This window comes from Physeter macrocephalus, chromosome 15 (genome assembly GCF_002837175.3).
Source record: "Physeter macrocephalus isolate SW-GA chromosome 15, ASM283717v5, whole genome shotgun sequence".
NCBI classification, from domain to species: domain Eukaryota; kingdom Metazoa; phylum Chordata; class Mammalia; order Artiodactyla; family Physeteridae; genus Physeter; species Physeter macrocephalus.
In genome coordinates this window covers 38,069,956-38,087,563 of record NC_041228.1, presented here as the reverse complement: position 1 = coordinate 38,087,563, position 17,608 = coordinate 38,069,956, and the positions used below count along the sequence as shown (strand labels likewise).

The following is a 17,608-nucleotide window of genomic DNA, read 5'->3' as shown; positions in this document are numbered from 1 at the left end:
GCGTCTCTCCAAGCTAGTTTGACCTTGCAAACTTGATTGCTCTTTGCTTTTTGGCAAGCAGCGGGTGGGAAAGTCTGCTTTAGTGGGTGAGCAAAGGACACTTCACTCCTCTCTGGCCGGTAGACACCAGGCTCCTCAAATCCTCTTCCTGCCCAAAAGAGTCCCAGCTCAGAGGGTAGGCTCCCGGGCCTTGTTTCTGAGGCTTTGACTTCATGTAAGCCTTAAAGGGAAAATGGATATTGACCTGGGACAGGTCGACACATGACACAAGGAGATGCTATTAACTAGTCTGTAATATGACTTTACAATCCCCTTTTGAGATATGTAAAATTTATTCAGACTTAAAATACTTTTATTCATTTTATTAGTTATTTGATCAGTCCCGAAAGGCAGTTCAGGTATTGCATTTATACTTGGTGTAATACAAAAACTGTTAGATGAACGTACTTCAAAGAATCGTCTTAATTACTGTAACTATGATCTTTGCAATTATGGTTTGCAGAAAAAGCACAGACTCTGCCACGTTGAAGGATTAAATATTAATTACGTAGATGTTTAACAGATTTAAACCAAACTTCAGCTCAAGATCTTAGTATGTAACTGATAACTTCTAGAGTCTTTATAGAGATGCAACATATAATGGATTAAATTCCAAACTGAGATAAACTAAGATAATATAGATCTATTCCCCTAAGAGTCTAATGCCAATAGTGCTATCCAAATGTGACTTTATTAAAGGTTTATTTTATGCTATCTTATAAATATCTGGAATTATTTACATTTTTGGCAACATTTACTTTCAAATATACTTTCATTATTTTACAGGAATATGGGTCTCTCCCAGGACTATAAAATTCCTGCTTCAGGAATTCCCCTCTGTATCCTAGGTGGCTAATAAGTTGAATGAATTGTGAATAAATGAATTAATTAAGAGCTAACTTTGGAAAGTGGAAAAATGTAGTTAATTTCAGAGTACTTTTTTCGTGGAACTATAAGGTTTAAAAAGGTAGTTTTGTTCTTTTAAAATGTTTTCTACGGTGTTAAAATGATATAAAATACATCATCATCAAACAATGCTGTTTATTCCAGGAAATAAGTCTTGATGCATCTTTAATCTCCAAAGGATTCAGCTCAGGCTTTTAATTTTCTGGTCACAGACTCTGTGACCCTTTTCTTACCGGATGAAGAATTTGTTTTGCTTGTAGGCAAAGAATAATAATGTGTTGGTAGGACATCAAGTCTAGACTATCACGAAATGCTCAATGAGCCCTTCTAGTGCTTAGATTTGATTGATGAAAGCCTTAATAGTTAAAGGACTGGGTATGGTGAACAAGTAGGAAGATAAAATAGGGGAGGGGGAGACACAAAGTATGACGGACCTGAGGAAACCTACTCTGAATTGGGAAGCCCAATCCTAAAGTTTGATGGAGGGCAGGGGTAAGGGGAACCTTCCAATTTAAGAGAGGAGGGAGTTTAGGGGAAAAGATATTGAGTTCAGTTTCTGAGATGTTACTTTTGCAGAATCTATGGGAACATCCAAGCGGGGACGGGTAATAAGTAGACAGATGAGAACACAGCTTTGCAGCTTAGAAGAGATCTGGGAAGGAGATGCAGGTCTGGATTTGGAAGTCTTTCTAAAGAATGATGGTGGTGGAGTGGGCAATGAGATCACCCTAGAAAACCCTGGATGAGTTTGTAGCACAAATAGATAGAGTGGATGGCAGAAGAGAAGGAGTTACCTACCAAGAGACTGGGATGGACTGATCAGAGAGGAGAAGAGAAACAGGGAAAACAAACCGAGGAAGCCCGGGAAGAGAGAGATGCAAGGAGAAGAGGGTGGACCATCAGGAAGTGCTGCACGAGGCTCAAGAAGAATCAGGACCAAAAAAAGCAATTCCACTTGGTAATTCGTGGGGAGGGGTCTACTAGCTTAGGACAAGTGAGGAGTGACTAGGAGCTGAGAAAGTGGAGGGGAATAAATCTTTGGTGGTGTTTAGAAGGGAAATAGGATAGTTTATTAAAGGGGGTGTAGAGTATGAGGAATGTTTTTAAACAGAGTGTCTCTGTTGAGTAAGAGAAAGAAGTACAGTGAGAGACTATAAAAAGAAAAGCCCTATAAACACCTGTGTCCGAGTGGTCAGAATTGTATATCAGAGATGGTAAAATTTATAGGATTCTTGTCATACGACTAGGAAGGGCCACACCATAGTGTAATGCCATGCAGTTCCTGCTGTAATATCCTGAGTTACATCACACTGAGAGCAAAGTTCGCCATGTCTCTGCAAATGCCAATGTCACACGTTTAAATAATAGGTATACAGCAGGATCATACTATTTTACCTGTTTTAATGGCAGAGCACTGGACCAGATAGTTTTTTGAGGTCACTTCTAACCCTAAAATTGTTTGACTCTGTGTGCTTTGATTATTTTTATTGAATTCACAACTCTTGATATTTTACCAATTCGGTTCCTGGTTAAATGCTCATTTAGACAATCCCAGTTTTCTTCTTACTGCCTGCCCTTCCTAGAATATTCTTATTCTCCAATCTAAACTGACTTCCATAACAAGTTACATACTAACCATTTCAATCACATTCTCTGTACCAGGGGTCCCCATCCCGCGGGCCTCAGACCTCTACCGGTCTGCACAGCAGGAGGTGAGTGGCGGGTTCACCTGCCGCTCTCCATCGCTCCCCGTCGCTCGCATTACTGCCTGAATCACACCCCAACCCCCCTCCGTGGAAAAATTGTCTTCCACGAAACGGGTCCCTGGTGCCAAAAAGTTTGGGGACCACTGCTCTATACCCACCGGATACAGCCATTGCATCAAATAAAATATCCCAATTAGTGGCTTCCAATTTCTACAACAGCTCATTCTGTTCTTTCTTTTACACATCTCTCAGTATTGCCCTACCCGCTGTCTGCTTCTCCTAAGACAGGCTACTGCATTGGTCTCAAAGAATGCTTTTTTGAAGGGAATACCTATCTTGGATAAAAATTCAGTGAAGTAAAATGTGTCTTCAAGTACTTTCCTTTGACCTGGGAAGAGGGTTTTTTTGTTTGTTTGTTTTTACTCTGAATTGTCCTAAAATATGTTGCTCTGGAATTTGCCGGATTAAATTCCATTAAATTGTGGAAATTGTTCCAGTGATAGGTCACCCCAAGGACAGAATACCTGGGAAACGGGGGTGCTTTTATTGCTGATTTAGTGTTTGAAATACTTTAGTACTGGTCAAATATATTTACATTTTAATGAGATATTAATGCTGAGAAGAAAAGATTATATTAGTTCTCCAGCATCTGCAGGTACCAGTGGTCTAGATAATATTGCTCTGCAACAGTAAAATTTTTAGAATTCTTACCCCGTAGGTCATGAACCGCCAGCCAACAAAGTAATACTGTACTGTTCTTGCAGAGATATCCTGAGTTATATTTGGAGCAAAGTTCACCAATAAATATGTTCCTGCAAATGCCAGTGTCATACCTTTAAACAAAATTGAAAAGACAAACAAGTTGAAAAGGGACATTTAAGCCTTTTTGTTTATGTAAACATTACCTATAGACTAAGCATTGCTCGTAAAGGTCCGTGTCTATTAAAATACGATTCATCAAACCATCCCCAGATAGTATCATGCATTCATCCGACGGCATTATCTTTAAAGGGGGATAAGGGCTAGGGAATGGATGCGGTAGGACATAAATTCTGATTTTTCTCTGTTGTTCCAGATGAATCGTGGCCTCTTCAGAGAAGCTTTCCTCAAAGATGGGGAAGATCAGAACGCATGCATATGGAGACATGAAAACACATCCAACCTGGCTGTTTGTTTCCACGTGGACCAGTAAGTGCACAGTGAATCTAGATCCATCTAGATCTAGATGGCAGAGCCCAGAGAGTGGGGAAATCCATCACCTGATGATGATCTACTCTGCACCTAGTCATCTTTGGGTCCTTTACACACACAAACTTGGGTATTTTACACTTTGAAACTCTGGTAAATGAATACCTTAATCATTGCCATTTATTGGAGTCGTTTTAGCAGAAATAACGAAGGTGAAAGATGACTCTCCTGTAAGATTTATTTGATCCAATTTAAAATCTAGAATTCCAGGGATAGCTTGGTAAAATACCACATAATAAACCTATGTAGGAATGTGTTACTGTCATCACCTTAACGTTACTTATACTGTAATAATGGAGGAAGGGAATGTGTGTGGGAGGAGTGGCCACAGAAGGAGGGGACTTGCCTTTCCAAATAACATGGAAAACTGCTTATTTATTAATAATTAGCAACCTGAGAAAAACTGGTTTATGTAGCATTTTTTGGATAGCACACATGAAAACATAATTCAACCTGTTTCACCATTGAGGTCAGCATTGTTGTGTATATAATTTACAACCAGCATTCACTCCAACCTGAAACAATTTGGTGTGTCTATAAAATCTCACAATTTGAAGACATCAATTTCCTGTTGCTCTTAACCAAATGACTTCGAGTTTTTAACTCTAGTTTCTGAGAATTCATTTGATTTTTTACACAAGCTGGACAATAGCTATTCATGGTATTGTAGAAGCTATAAAATAAGCTTACTCTAATGCAACAAATTATTCTGTAATACTTTGTGAAGACAGAAATCATATACACAATTTTAAAAGCTATTTTCTAATGAGAATTTTAAAAAAGAAAACAATATACATTATTAAGCATTTCAATGAAAGGAAAATAATTAAAACCATACATAAGAACCTAGACAAAATTATTGGTCAGGTCTGTCCTTTCTTTGAAAAAAAAAAATCTTATAAGATAATTGTTCAATATTACATTCATAGGAAGAAGGGATTTAAAAGAAAACACTTTTCTAAACTTGGTATAGTAAAGTAGAATAAACGCATTGAATACAATTTCAAAGTCTCAGAGACTTCCAATTTACTTTTGTGAAATCCAGATTTCTTATCTATATTGAGTTCCTCTGTCAGTCATTTCTTTATCTCATCTAACTGTATCTAGTGTCAATTAAATTTCCTTTTTAGAACATTTAGTTTTGAATGGGTAACACACGCGTATGGTAAAAAATTCAAAAGCCACACAAGAGGGATCAGTGAAAAGTTAAATCTCTCTCACACCCTTGGGGCTCACTAGGTCCCCTCCTCAAAGTTAGCTACAGCTGCTGGTTCTTGAGGTTTTCTTTTCAGAGATGTTTTAGGCAGGTGTGTGTGAGAGTGCATGTGTTTTGGTTTTATATGCAAATGATAGTAGCATATTATACACACTTTTCTGTATCTTGCTTTTTTTCTACTTAACAGAACATCTTTGGAGAATGTTTCACATCATTATATGTAGGGCGGCCTCATTCTTTCAGAGTCTGCATAGTATTCCATTTTGTGGAGGCAGTGTTATTTCCAATACGGTCTCTGTTTCACATCCTGACACATCCCTCCCTGTTTCACATCTGCTTCCACATTTGCATACTGTGCCCATTTCCACCAATGTAGATCTTCACTGCATTCCAAAACTCCTTAAAAACAAATAAAATGACTGACGGTTTTACAATTATCCTTTCAAAGTACTTTTCACATGTATTATCTCATCTGTACCTCATGTCACTGCAAGACTAGCGAGTAACTCCGTGGCAGCTCAGGAGGTCATACATTCTTTCTTCATAATAATTTTAATTTCAGCAACTTCCGACATTTACAAAGGAAGTTCTGGATAGCTGCTACCTGTCATTTCCTTGTCTCTTTGGTGTCATTTTTATTTTTCTGTGTGATTTACTCTCTGCTTCATGAGTCATGTGCACATTAACGTAAGTGTTTAAAAGTGTTGAAGGTAGCCATTAGCAAGTCCTTCAATAAATTTCTGTAAAATATATTTGCATCCCACCTTTTTCTAAAAGCGGCATGAAACATCAGTTCCTGTTATTTTTATTTCAGTAAAGCCACAAATATTCCCTCTTTTGAAAGGCACAGATTTCTGACTTAGAAAACTTGCTAGTTTACCTTTTGTTGGCCTATTTGACCAAAGGAGTACTCTGGAAGTATAAGATCCTAAAGGAAAGAAAGCAGCACTTGACATGCCCTTGGCCCAGGGAAATGGTTAAATGCCAGGTCAAGACTTGGATAGGAGAAGTCTAATCCAAGCTGAGACTAGCTCCACAGAATTCAAATTTCACTGCTACTGTTAGCTGGAAGGGCCCAGGCAAGTTGTTTATCCCTCTGTGACACAGTGTCCTCATTTCTAGGTACAAATTAACTTATCATACCTGCTAGACTCCAGGAATTTGGCTCTGCAAGAGGCCAGTCTGGGGAGCTGAATATGTTTGAAAGCTCATCTGGAGACCTGATGTGACAAAGGACCCTGGGACAGATCCAACTTAGGATGCTGACTGCCAAGGGTCAAAGACCATCTGAGTCAAGCTTCAAACTTAATCCAAACTCGTATCTCTAATGTTGTAGTCTAGGGATGACCAGGGACTGTCCCTGGGGCTGTCTCTACAGGGTTAACAACTCAATTTGAGAATAGAAGGGCAGGATAGGAAGGACTTGGCTGGCATCTCCTGACTGCCTAGTGAAGACTTCTCTCCACTGGTCTTAAAAGAAGGTAAAAGAAAGCAAAGGATGTAACTGAGAGAACACAGAGAAGAAGGAACGCTACCAGTGCTATGTTTGCTACCCACTGCTAACCTCAGGGAACTGGTGCACAAAGCACCAAGAGCTGGCTATTGGAGGGGACCAAAGGTGGAGCAGTCGGGCAGCAGTGGGTAAGCTGCAGGTGGGGGTCAACCATGGGATGTTGGATACGACCCACGATACAGGGATGTGGCCTCATCTACCACCCTCATGCCCAGACCTGCAGCAAATACATTTTCTCATCAAATACGACTCAAGTCACATAAAAGTCTATAATGATCTGATGGGAGTTTCAGATTTAGCTTGATACAGTACACAAGTTTTAATAAAATCTCTTCCTATAAACTTGTCATATGTACAAAGCAGGGAAACAAACTCATCCCTGCTCTTTATAGTAGATAGACTAGGTAACCTGGGAGGGCAAGGGAAGGTATCATTCTTTTTAAGCGATGTTCTTAAAACTATAGATTTCATAGACAATTGTGGCTGACATGAGAGTTATATTATGATCACCGTCATACAGAAATGTGATGATAATAAGAACTATAATAGTAATAGCTAATACTTAGCACAATTCTAAATGCTTTATACACATATAATAATTCTTACAAAAAAAGCCTGCAAAAAATAACTATACCACCATGTTACTATACTAACATATACTATATGTATATTATATATTATATAATACATAACATTGGATACTGTTAAAGTATTACTAGCCACATTTGACATAGGAGAAAATTGAGTCACAGAGGGAACAACTCTCTTGTCTGGGATTTTCTAGCTAAGTGGACATCTTGGATTGGAACCTAGGTAACTTATTCTCAGTGATTGCACTCTTCTACCTCTTGTATGCACAATGGACCGGAGCTGATGAACGGACAACTCATGGCTGTCCTTCACATTGTAGTCTCAGCGAGTGGCACCCAGGAGTTGTACTGAGCATAACCTGAGGCTGGATGAAGCATCCCCACTGGGGACAGAAGGAACTGACTCCTCCTGGCAGTGGTCCCTGGGGTCCCTGACTGGCCCTGAGGTTCCTTTAGAAGAGCGTCTCCAAACTGGTGTTCCCTAGAACCCAGTTTCGTAAGATGGACCCTCCACCAAAAAAGGTCTCAAGTCAAATCTATTTGGAAAGAGGTGAGTTAAACCAACTTAAATAGTTCTTTTACTGGAAGACCCCTGAGATCCTCAATGTGTTAGTGTTCATTGTGAATCTCCTTAGGGAGGATATGGCTGTAATATTTTCTAAACATATTTGACCATTTATATCATCCTGAAGTAGTGTTTTGAGGAATGTTTTATACTCTGAGAAATGCCTGACATTTAACTGGATCCAGCTGTGAGAATGCAGCCTCTGTTTCAAGAGGCTACTGAAGTTCTGTTGCAAAAGTCTCCTATAGATACTTGTGGACTGAAGTTGAATATAAAAGTGGTGGAAGGGAAAACAGCCTAGAATCAGCCTCCTTCTTATGCTCTGTTCACTGGCATCTCCAACCTGCTGAGTTCCTCACCTGTGCAAGCCTTGGATTCTAGGGTCTACTTGCACAGTTCTTCCTCAACGGACATCTGGTTTCCCAGCCCACCCTTCTCCTTAAGTAAAACCTGAAATCCCCTTTAATTTTGTCCCCACTCTCCGGCTCAGTGCCAGCTAGCGTTAACTGCCTTTTAGCTAGCTTCTGGAATCTGGCTTGACCTGACTTCTGGTAGCCTTAAGAGTTTTAAAAATTCAGCCAACCTGATGTCAGCCAACACTGCTGGTTGGTTCTCTTGGAGCCTGCAATATGCCTCCTGATCAATGGGGGTCCAGCTATGGCTTTTGTGGGTTACCAGGAGTCACAGCATAAACTGGACCTCTTAACACCAAAGGATGCTTTCCCCTCAGTACAATCTTTCCAGATTCCCCAGGCTGAAGGCAGCTAAATCCTGAAGGAGCCCTGGATTGGGAAGTCTCAATAATATAGTGAATCCAAATAGTTCTGAATCTAGCATCAGCAAGTCTACCTTTCTTGAGGCAACTTTAAGACCAAATAGCTAATCTGTCCTCTCACGAGAAATGATGGTTTGTTTGGCTAGATCTATATTCTAGATACTGGCTTCAAACCAAGCTGACCTCTGGTGTGGGAGTAGGAAGGAAGGAGGTGGTCTTTGTCTCACTATTAATCTCCTGACATTCTATCTGGGGAAACCATTTATAGGTGACTTGAAATAATCAACTTACTGGTCTCTGGAGAGTGCTGATGAATTGACTATAATTTTTCTTTTTATGATGATGCTATCTGGATTAAATCAACTAGGATCTCACAGACTATTAGATTCAGTATTTTTGATGACTAAGGGAGAAGAGGGGGAAAACACTATAGTTCTGGCTGCTTGAAGGGGAGAGAAATTTGGTGCTTTTTAGAGGAAAAATAATCATTAAAATAATTTAAAATTATTAATCCACTAAGAATCAGAGCACAGTCCAAAGCCTGTCATTGAGTTAATAATAGTTGGCGATTCCTTTCAGACATAGCTTTTGTGAGGTCATTTTTTGAGGCTAGTGCTGAAATGCTTCATAGCCACAGAGCAACATTTGGCAATAAATTAATTCAGCTTGTTTCCACATGGTCCAAAAAAATCTTCATTTGTTCCATCATGAAAAACAAACTTTCATTTGCTTGAAGCAGGGAAAAGTAAATGATTGTCTTTTGCACATTTTGATGATTTAGTTTTTAGCATGCTTATACGTTAATCTTTCAAAAAAATGCCATTAACTACTCTTTTCCCTGTTTGATTTTAGTCCCTGTAAAGAAAAAAAAAGCATTTTTAGCTTTTAACGGAAAGAGCCAAATTTTCTCAAGGCAACAGCAATACAGGCCCAAAGAAAATACAGGTGACTTAACACATTACTGAGTACGGTTGGGGAAAAGTCCTTCCCCAAGCACGAAATGGGTTATTACATCTCAGATCATGATAATTGTACGATATTGCTGTTGGAAGCATGGGTATGGAATCGGTGACTAAATCCTTTCTTATTCCTGTAACTCTAGATTCAAGTCAAGAATTGATCACTTTTAATTACAGTATGAAACAAATGTGACATCAGATCTATCCCTGCTCAAAAAGCATTAAGTTAAAAGGCTAAAAAAACTCAACCAGAGTTGTGCAAAATGTTACCTGGATTGCTAAAGTTCGTTAGAATATCCTAATCAAGGTTTCCTCTCATGAACCAGTAGTGGTGGGGGGTGGTGTTAGTAATAAGGATAATAATAGCTGACATTATTGAGGACTTATTACATGACAGACCCCGTTCTCAGAGATTTACATACATGAACTCATTTAATCCTACAAGGTAGGTAATAGTTCACTTTAAGGTTGAGGAAATGAGGCTTAATTAAAGAGACTAAGTAACTTAGCAAAGGTCACATAGCTCTCTGACACTAGAGACTTACCCTCACCCATTATGCTATAGTTAAATCAGGCTGCCATTATTAGAACACTGGTCCACCACTGACTAATTATTTGACCTTGGTTAAGTTATTTAACCTAAGTATCAGTTCTATAAATGGACTGTTCCTACATTTAAATGAGGTGGTTCGTGTAAAACACAGTACCTGAAAGGAGTAAATATTTAATAAACGTTGACTGTTATTAAAGTAGAGAAATTAGCAAAGAATCAAAGAATTAATAGAGGTTTTTGTTTGTGTTTTTTTTTGTTATATGTGTATGTGTGTGTGTTTCCTATTTCTAATGTTCTAGTATTACCTCTTGGTAATGAAGTTGATCACAGAAATAATGCCAATTTTATTAACAGGGCTTTACATTTCTCAGAGTGCTTGTATCAATTATCCAATGTGACCCTTAAAACAGTCTTCTAGGGACTTCCCTGGCAGTCCAGTGGTTAAGATTCCAAGCTTCCACTGCAGGGGGCGCGGCTTCCATCCCTGGTTGGGGAACTAAGATCCCTCATGCTGCGTGCCGCATGCCAAAAATGAAAAAAGAAACAACACCCTCCCCCCAAAACAGTCGTCTATATTTGTCAGCAAACTGAGGCTTAGAGAAGTTAAGTAATACGTTGGCCACACAGTTGATAGCAGAAGTTGAATACAGATTTGAACCCTTGAGAGTGAGTTTAATTTATATCCTTTGATGTCGAGCTAGTATACTGCTTTTAGCAACGTTTAGCTGATGGGGTTTTCTAAGTATAAAATCAAATCATTGGCACCTATTGATATTTCTGTTTCTTCCCTTTCTATAGTTATGACTCTCCTTAATTTTTTTCCTAATCCTCATTGGCAGTGGTTGTAGTACAGTATTACATAGAAACTTGCCTTACCTTTTTGTACCTTTGTCAACACTTCTCGTGTTATTCCCTCTGTATGTCGTTCTCCAAATGCTTGGATGTGGCCTATGCCTGTCCTAGTCAGCTGTCAGAACTGATTCAAATGGTACCTCTGCTGTAGAAAATTCTCTCTGAGCTTCCCAGCTAGAGTAACCTCTCTTTATTCTAAACCAGTGGTTCTCAACCGGAGGCAATTTTGGCCCCCAGGGGAGATTTGACAGTGTTTGAAGTCATTTTTGGTAGTCATAACTGGGGCAAAGTGTGCTACTGGCAACTACTGGGTAAAGGCCAAAAGGCATGCTGCTGAACACCCTACAATGCATAGGACAGCCCCCTAGGATGAAGAATTATCCAGCCTAAAATGTTAGTAGTGCTGAGGTCGAGAAACCCTGCTCTAAACTAAAGGCTCAAGGCATTATGATACATATTATCTTCTGCTTTTAAAAAATGTGTTTTTGTATATATTTTATCATTGTATTATCTGAAGGCAGGGATTCTGTCTTAATCATCTTTTTATCACAAGGGTGCATGATAATTGGCAAGTTTTCCTTTACATCCATCTGTATTACCTCATTAAATACCTTACATTTATTTAAACATTAACCAACCATTAACTACAAAAGATGACATATGTTAGATTAAATGATTTAAAGTTTCCCTAAGACATTTGATAAATGAGAAACATAATGTAAGACCTAATTGTTTTAATCTATAAGACTCAGGCATTGCTCATTCTTATTTCCGATTCCATGCAACCTCCCCAAATGAGTCCATAAACATAATACGAAAAAAGAGTACAGAAAAATAATATATTTGAATTCACATATGAATGCATTTGGAAAAACATTTTAACCATGAAAATTTGACAATGTTGACTAAAAACTCTACTAGCAGAATCAAACCAAGGAGGAAAAAGAAAAAGTGAAAACTCTTTCAAGACACTAGGCTCAAGGGAAACATGATCAGGGAAACAAATGTTCAACATACCAACACTGGTGTCACATTTAAGCTCAAAATTTGTTTAAAATGATCTCTTTGGAACCGAGTAGACATAGATTTATTTAAAGTTCCTGAAGTATTATACTCATTATCATATGTCAGCAGTAATTCAGACAGGATTTTGTCAAGGAAGAAAATATGAAGCTCTATAATTCTTCTCACTAATGATATTTCCAACTAGAGGTAGAAGATACAATCAATATGTGATGGCTTTGCCATATAGCGGAAATCTTTTACAGCCAGGAAGGCTACTGTGATTTTCCATTAATAGCTGTATTTCTAAGTACAATTTTGAAGATCAGCATTCTATGTTACTTTTGGAAAGGGCTAAATAGAAATTAGGCAGTTATTTGGTGCATCTAAATTTTGTATGTGGTTTTCATTTTTATGTAGTACTTTCATACAACAATCTATCAAATATGTCCTATGAAGTGGAATACTCTATTAGGTAACAGATGTTTTCTTGGATTTTATTATGTTCATAAAAATTTCGTAACATTCATAATAATAATACTGTAAAATAACGATGTGCTGTGGTCAATGGCAGGGGCAGAGGGTATAATGAATGTGCACGTATTTCTTGTCAAAGAGTAGATGGCAGTTCCAAGACAGAATAATGTTCGCCTCTAGATGAGACTATATCCATTTCAGTAATTTGCTTCCTGTTTTTAAAACACATATTTTTATTGGATAGGATTATTTATTTCCTCATCAAGCAGTGTTTTAATTACATGAATTAAATAATTACTTACCTAGTAAATCTGAGGCTCTCAAATTTTCTTTCAGAAACATAACAGAAATAATGGCACTACCTAGAAAGAAAATGGCCATTAGTGGTGTTTCCAAATATAAAAACATATATTATGCAATGCCATTTGAAAGGAGTTAAGTAGTCTTAGGCCTGACTAGCTGTGTCCTGGTCAGAGACACCTGGCGGTTGGGGCTGTGGAGACGGCCTCTTGCCCCTCATGGTTGAGGAGTCATGGAAATTGGCCTGGTTTACAATGAACCTACGACAGTGACTGGGGTAGTGCATGGTATACAGTGAGGGCTTAATAAGAGTTTACTAAATGTATGAATGAAGAGAAAAGAAAGGAAGGAAGGAAGGAAGGAAGGAAGGAAGGAAGAAAGGGATGGAAAGGCAGAAAGAGATAGAAGGGAAGGAAAGAAGAAAGGATGAAAAGGAGGAAGTCTTAACTTTAAATATATTCCAAACGCAAACATTATTTCCCATTATCTCCTCCCATAACCCCTATTCCAGTGATACCTCTATTGAGTACCAGGAGCCTAAGACTCCTCCTGGTGTCCCCTCTCCTTCACACCACACATCCAACAGGCTACTGGGTCTGTTAAGTCTGGATTTCACTGTCTCTCCAGTCCATGCCCTCTTCATTCCCTTGTCATGGTTCAGGTCAGCTTCACCTCAGGCTTAGACTGTTAAAGTAGCTTCCCTCTGGAGCCTCCCATTTCACTACCCCTTCCCCACACCACTAGGAGTCATCTTTCTAAAATGTAAATCTAATGGAAAACCACAGCTTTAAAACCTCTTAATGGCTTCTAGCCATCCAGACAAAGGCCAAACTGCTAAGCATGACATTCAAAGACAGCCGTGATTTTACTCCTGACAATTTCCTTGCCACGTTTGCCCTCGATCTCTTTTATAGTCTATGTCCACTCTTACTAAAATAATCACAATTCCCAGAACCCCCACTGAGTTTCATGCTAAAGGACTTTTATACAAGCTATTCCCTGGGCAACTCTGCCTCCATCCTTTCACCCAACTCTAGACTCAAGCATCACCTCTGGATTCCCCCACACTGACCACTCCACCCATATGTGTGATTACCCCTTATAATATATAACTTTTTTGTTACACTTAGGATTTTTTTTGCCTGTCCCCTGCAAAAGATTATCAGTTCCTTTTACTCTGAGATATACCTTATTCTTTGAAGATCTCCCATGTGTAGTTAGTACTCAGCACATAAATAAAAGTGTTGGTGGGATCTCCTGCATTTGCTGACCCTTGTGATGTTGAAGACCCTCTTTCCCATTATTGATGCTACTGAAACCTCAGCCTCACAACTGCTCCATGACCTACTGCTATGGCCTCAGGTGTGTGTGGGGTAAGTTGACTCTGAGTTGTTCCTCTTATGGAGTCACGAGTAGAGGCAAGGGAAGATCCAAATTTGCAATAATACAAAACCAAAAAACAAAACCCCACAACATTATTTGTATTTTAAATATTTGACAAAAACTATTAGTTGAATTTCTTATTTTTTTAAAGCAAAAATACAGAAAGAAAAATCATTATAAAATAATCTCATCATCTAGGAAAGAACCACAGTTAATATGTTTGTGTGTTTATTTCCCTCTGGTTGAGGTCAAACTGTAAGGCAAAATTTCTTTTCTCAGTTTCCTCAGTTACTGTATTACCATTTGCCATGTCACTAAAAATTCTTCATAGATATAATTTTAATGAATCTGAATCATAATCCATTAAATCAGTTAAGCTTGAATGTAACTATATCTGGTGTTCTGGCAATTGATTTAAAACAAAATAAAAATATCCACGCCAGAACACTCATTCAAGATAAGCTGGAATCCACATATGTTTTTTCCATCTTTTTTTCAACCTAGCTCTCTCTCATTCAAGTTGAGCTATGTCCTTGCAAATTTTTCCTGAGCAGGTTATTTATAGGAATGGGGGCTTCACACAAAATAAACAGAGCATGGGAAATGTCCACCAAGCATGAGTTTATTGTGTGGCATGGCTTTAAAACATTAAAGCAATATTTTCTGAAGACAAATTAATGAATAGATATGTAGCCCATTACATTAAGAACTGAGTTTGGGACAAGCATAAAAATGTATGATAAATTTCTATTTCAGATTTGGACCAAATAATTCATGGAAACTAATTTCACATGTTAGAGCATTAGGAAAGGTATAAAAATCAAGACCTCACTCCCAACTCCCATTACTGACTTCCTGTGTAATTAGGTAAGGAATGTTTCCAAGCGGAGGGAGATAGATTAACAACAAAAAATAGGTGAAGTATCATTACACTAACACAAACCAAATGCATTCCATTATAACAATACTTGAACTGACCATTTCACAGCAAAGGATTGCTTACATGGAATAAGGAAATTTTAGAGCTAATAGTAGACAGAGAGATAATCTACTTTATGTTCTAAACTTTATAATTGGGAAACTGAGGTCCAAAGAAACTGATCCATTCATCTAACAAACATTTATATTACAGCACAGCTGGAACCAGCATGCATATTTCCTCATTCCAGTCCAGAGCTCTTTCTAGTACACGACACTCCATTTCTCCCTTGGAGTAAGAAAGGCATCATTTTCCTTCTCTTCTTGTTAAGCCACCATCTCATAAATAATTTCACTTTCAGAAGGAAGAGGGAAGAATGTTATGTAGGAGATAATTTCACTGCTAAAAGCAAAAAGGACATGACTGGTAACAATAAACTTGAAATATACTATAAGCATCAAATTATATCAATTGCCATAAAATAAAGTTTTATGAAACATAAATACGCTACCTTTACTTTCTGAAAGAATTTATATGTCTGACGCATTTTTTTTAAGTTTTAAGAGAACGTGATTTTCTACAAAACTTTTAGATAAGAGAATAAGTTTATCTGTAAAAGAAAGTAATAAAAAAGAACATTCTGTTAATATACATCTACTTATAACTCATTTATCTTGCAAAACATGGCTAAAATGAGAGCTGTGCTGAGAAAAAGACAGTTTCTGAGCAACAGCTAATAACATGACTTCTAAGAACAGAAGTAAATTTTTTAAATGAGAAAAAATAAACTGAAGTGCTCCCATATATATTTGCAATCAGAGATCTGTCAGACTCAACCCTGTCTAGTTGTTGCTACATCAACAACCATTGCCTAATAAACGTGTACAACGGGAGAAAAACTATTACACTTTTATTCCTATAGTAAAATTTAATATTTAAAAATAGAGTATTTCAAGATCAATAGTTCAAAAGCATTAAAACAGAACACACTTGTAACTTATTAAGCTCTAGTTTACCCCTGAGCACTAACTTCAGCACTCAGAGTTTTGTGTACATTTTTGACTACAGGCCTATTTAGGCAGAGGTTTATGAATCCTTTTCCATCCTGGCCTTCACAGGACATGGGTCTACACAGAGAGTGCTCCCAGACACTGGTCTGTACAGCGTGATCCTGGACACTGGAGTTAAATTCATTACACAGTGAACACAGTGACTCCAGAGGCATTGTGACCACAATGATCATAGTGCATTAAAAAAAAAAGGTAAAAGGTAGCATATGAAAGATAACATACCAAAATTCAAACAGTGGTTATGGGGAAAAAAATATAGTAGGGGGACTTCCCTGGTGGTCCAGTGGTAAAGAACCCGCCTTCCAATGCAGGGGACGCAGGTTCGATCCCTGGTTGGGTAACTAAGATCCCGCATGCCATGGGGCAACTAAGCCCGCGCGCCACAACTACTGAGCTTGCGCGCCTCAACTAGAGAGCCGGTGTGCCGCAAACTACAAAGTCCACGTGCCCTGGAGCCCGTGCGCCACAACTAGAGAGAAGTCTGTGCACCACCACAAAGAGCCTGAGCCGCGATGAAGGATCCCACATGCCTCAATGAAGACCCCGCATGCCGCAACTAGACCTGATGCAGCCCGCCCCCCACAAAAGAAAGTAAAAAAATAAATAAATATTAAAAAAAGAAATAAATGATCAATTAAAAAAATATATAGTAGGAATACTACTGTAAGAGGAAAGGACAAAAAAGTTTTTTCTAGTATTTTCTTTGGTTCAAAAGAGTACGCCCATGGGGCAGTGTATTAAGGTAGTCACTTGGCCTTCATCATAATACTTTATGGTCAGGAGAATCTCAGCAACAATTATAATGGACTGACTCCTACTGGTGAGTCATCTATACTCTTTTCAGCCATTAAATGTCACCTGGTTTAACAACCAGAATGGAGATGATTTCCTGTCAAGGTTGATACGAGGAAAATTACACTTGGGCATTCTGATTCGGATTTCTAGATGAAAACAGATAGAGGCCTAGCAAGATCCCCGTGGCTTCAGCTGAACCAGGTCTAGGCATGGGGGAGGTGCCAGTCCCAAGGGTAGACATGTGCCCTGATGTTGAGCTCCCTAATGCTTCCTGATCTACGTAGGAATAAACCTTAGTTTGTTCTTCATTCGCCTCCACTCTGACATCACAAGAGCTGGCTGTAATTATGGAAGAGTTACTTACCTTAATGTGGTCAAGAGTTGGCATACGAGAATTCAGATAGGATGTACAAACTTGATTTAGATTATCTTCTGTAATAACTACTAATGGGGATTAGTAAACCAGAAGTTAAGCATCAACTTTCTATATGTTGGCAATTAAACTCAAGGGTAGACTTTTACATGTGAGTTTAGATTTTTGTGTCTGTGGAACAACAGGTAAATTGGCATTCCTTTTTTCAATTTTCAACATTAAGATATATGTGCACACTCTACTTAAATTCCCTTTCTCCCCAAATAATAATTTTTTTATTAAAGGTTTAAGAGCACAGAAGAGACTTCAGTAACTATTTAAATGTGTTATGGTATGGCTTTTTTTTTTTTTTTTTTTTTTTGCGGTA

General features: G+C 38.3%; 1 protein-coding gene across 6 annotated transcripts in view; it reads right to left on the bottom strand.

Annotated features, from left to right (window-relative positions):
- Positions 1-17,608, bottom strand: part of NIPAL2 (NIPA like domain containing 2) — a 70,992-nt gene that overhangs the window by 20,353 nt on the left and 33,031 nt on the right. For all 6 annotated transcript variants that reach the window (XR_003683354.2, XM_055091045.1, XM_024115895.3 and 3 more), the window contains 2 exons: positions 12,704-12,763; positions 3,363-3,484 (listed from right to left, as the gene is read on the bottom strand). Coding sequence is in view for 5 of the 6 variants with exons in the window: in XM_055091045.1 (XP_054947020.1) it covers positions 3,363-3,484; positions 12,704-12,763 (182 nt within the window). In the remaining variant the exon portion in view is untranslated. The remainder of the gene's footprint in view (positions 1-3,362; positions 3,485-12,703; positions 12,764-17,608) is intronic.